This window comes from Penaeus monodon, chromosome 20 (assembly GCF_015228065.2).
Source record: "Penaeus monodon isolate SGIC_2016 chromosome 20, NSTDA_Pmon_1, whole genome shotgun sequence".
NCBI classification, from domain to species: Eukaryota; Metazoa; Arthropoda; class Malacostraca; order Decapoda; family Penaeidae; genus Penaeus; species Penaeus monodon.
The window spans coordinates 35,274,065-35,274,791 of NC_051405.1; the positions used below are offsets into that span (position 1 = coordinate 35,274,065).

The following is a 727-nucleotide window of genomic DNA, read 5'->3' on the forward strand; positions in this document are numbered from 1 at the left end:
GACAGTAGAATAAGATTGTTTCTGTGCTATTTATTTTTCATACATTTCTTAACCAGTCTTTCGTGCCGTCAGATTTGGCCATCATGGGGGAGGAAAGTGCAATAGCTACAACAGCAGAGAATAATACAGAGGAGAATGTGACACAACAGAAAATCTTTGTTATTGGGAGCCTTGACAGCCAAGCACAGAGAAATGATATTCACCAAGAGATTAAAGAATTTATTAAGAGCTTCCATGATGGGGATGCAAATGAAGGTACTAAGTTTTTTCCACATATGATAGCTATTCATTATCATCATTACTGTATTTTAATACTATCAATGTAATGTATGGAATTGATAATAATTGTATGAAGAAGCAAAGTCATGCATTATCTTTTCTGTTTTAATTGCTCGTTTAAGAGAATGATTTAGATTTGTTGCAGTTCTCTCGAGAAAGAAAATGGCAAATATTCACAATCTAGAGAAAAAAATGGTAAATGTTCATAATCTAGAGAAAAAAATGGTAAATATTCATTATAGTACTGCCCAGAGTTTAAGAAAACATAAACTAGAGTAATGGCCAAAAAGAATACACAAAACACCAAAAATAAAGATGCAGTCCAAGCATCATCTTTGCTGCATACTTTTTGTCTATGTTGGAATTTGAAGCAAAGGGGCCATGGAATTAGTTCACATGATCCCCTTCTGAAAAGTTGCCCAAAATTTTATTGTGTGTATTGTCAGAT

General features: G+C 33.3%; 1 protein-coding gene across 1 annotated transcript in view; it reads left to right on the forward strand.

Moving 5' to 3' along the window:
• LOC119585778 (PCNA-interacting partner-like) overlaps nt 1–727 on the forward strand; it is a 9,518-nt gene that overhangs the window by 1,272 nt on the left and 7,519 nt on the right. The window contains exons 2-3 of the mRNA XM_037934492.1: nt 73–255; nt 464–468. Of these exons, the coding sequence (XP_037790420.1) occupies nt 84–255; nt 464–468 (177 nt within the window). The 5' untranslated portion in view covers nt 73–83. The remainder of the gene's footprint in view (nt 1–72; nt 256–463; nt 469–727) is intronic.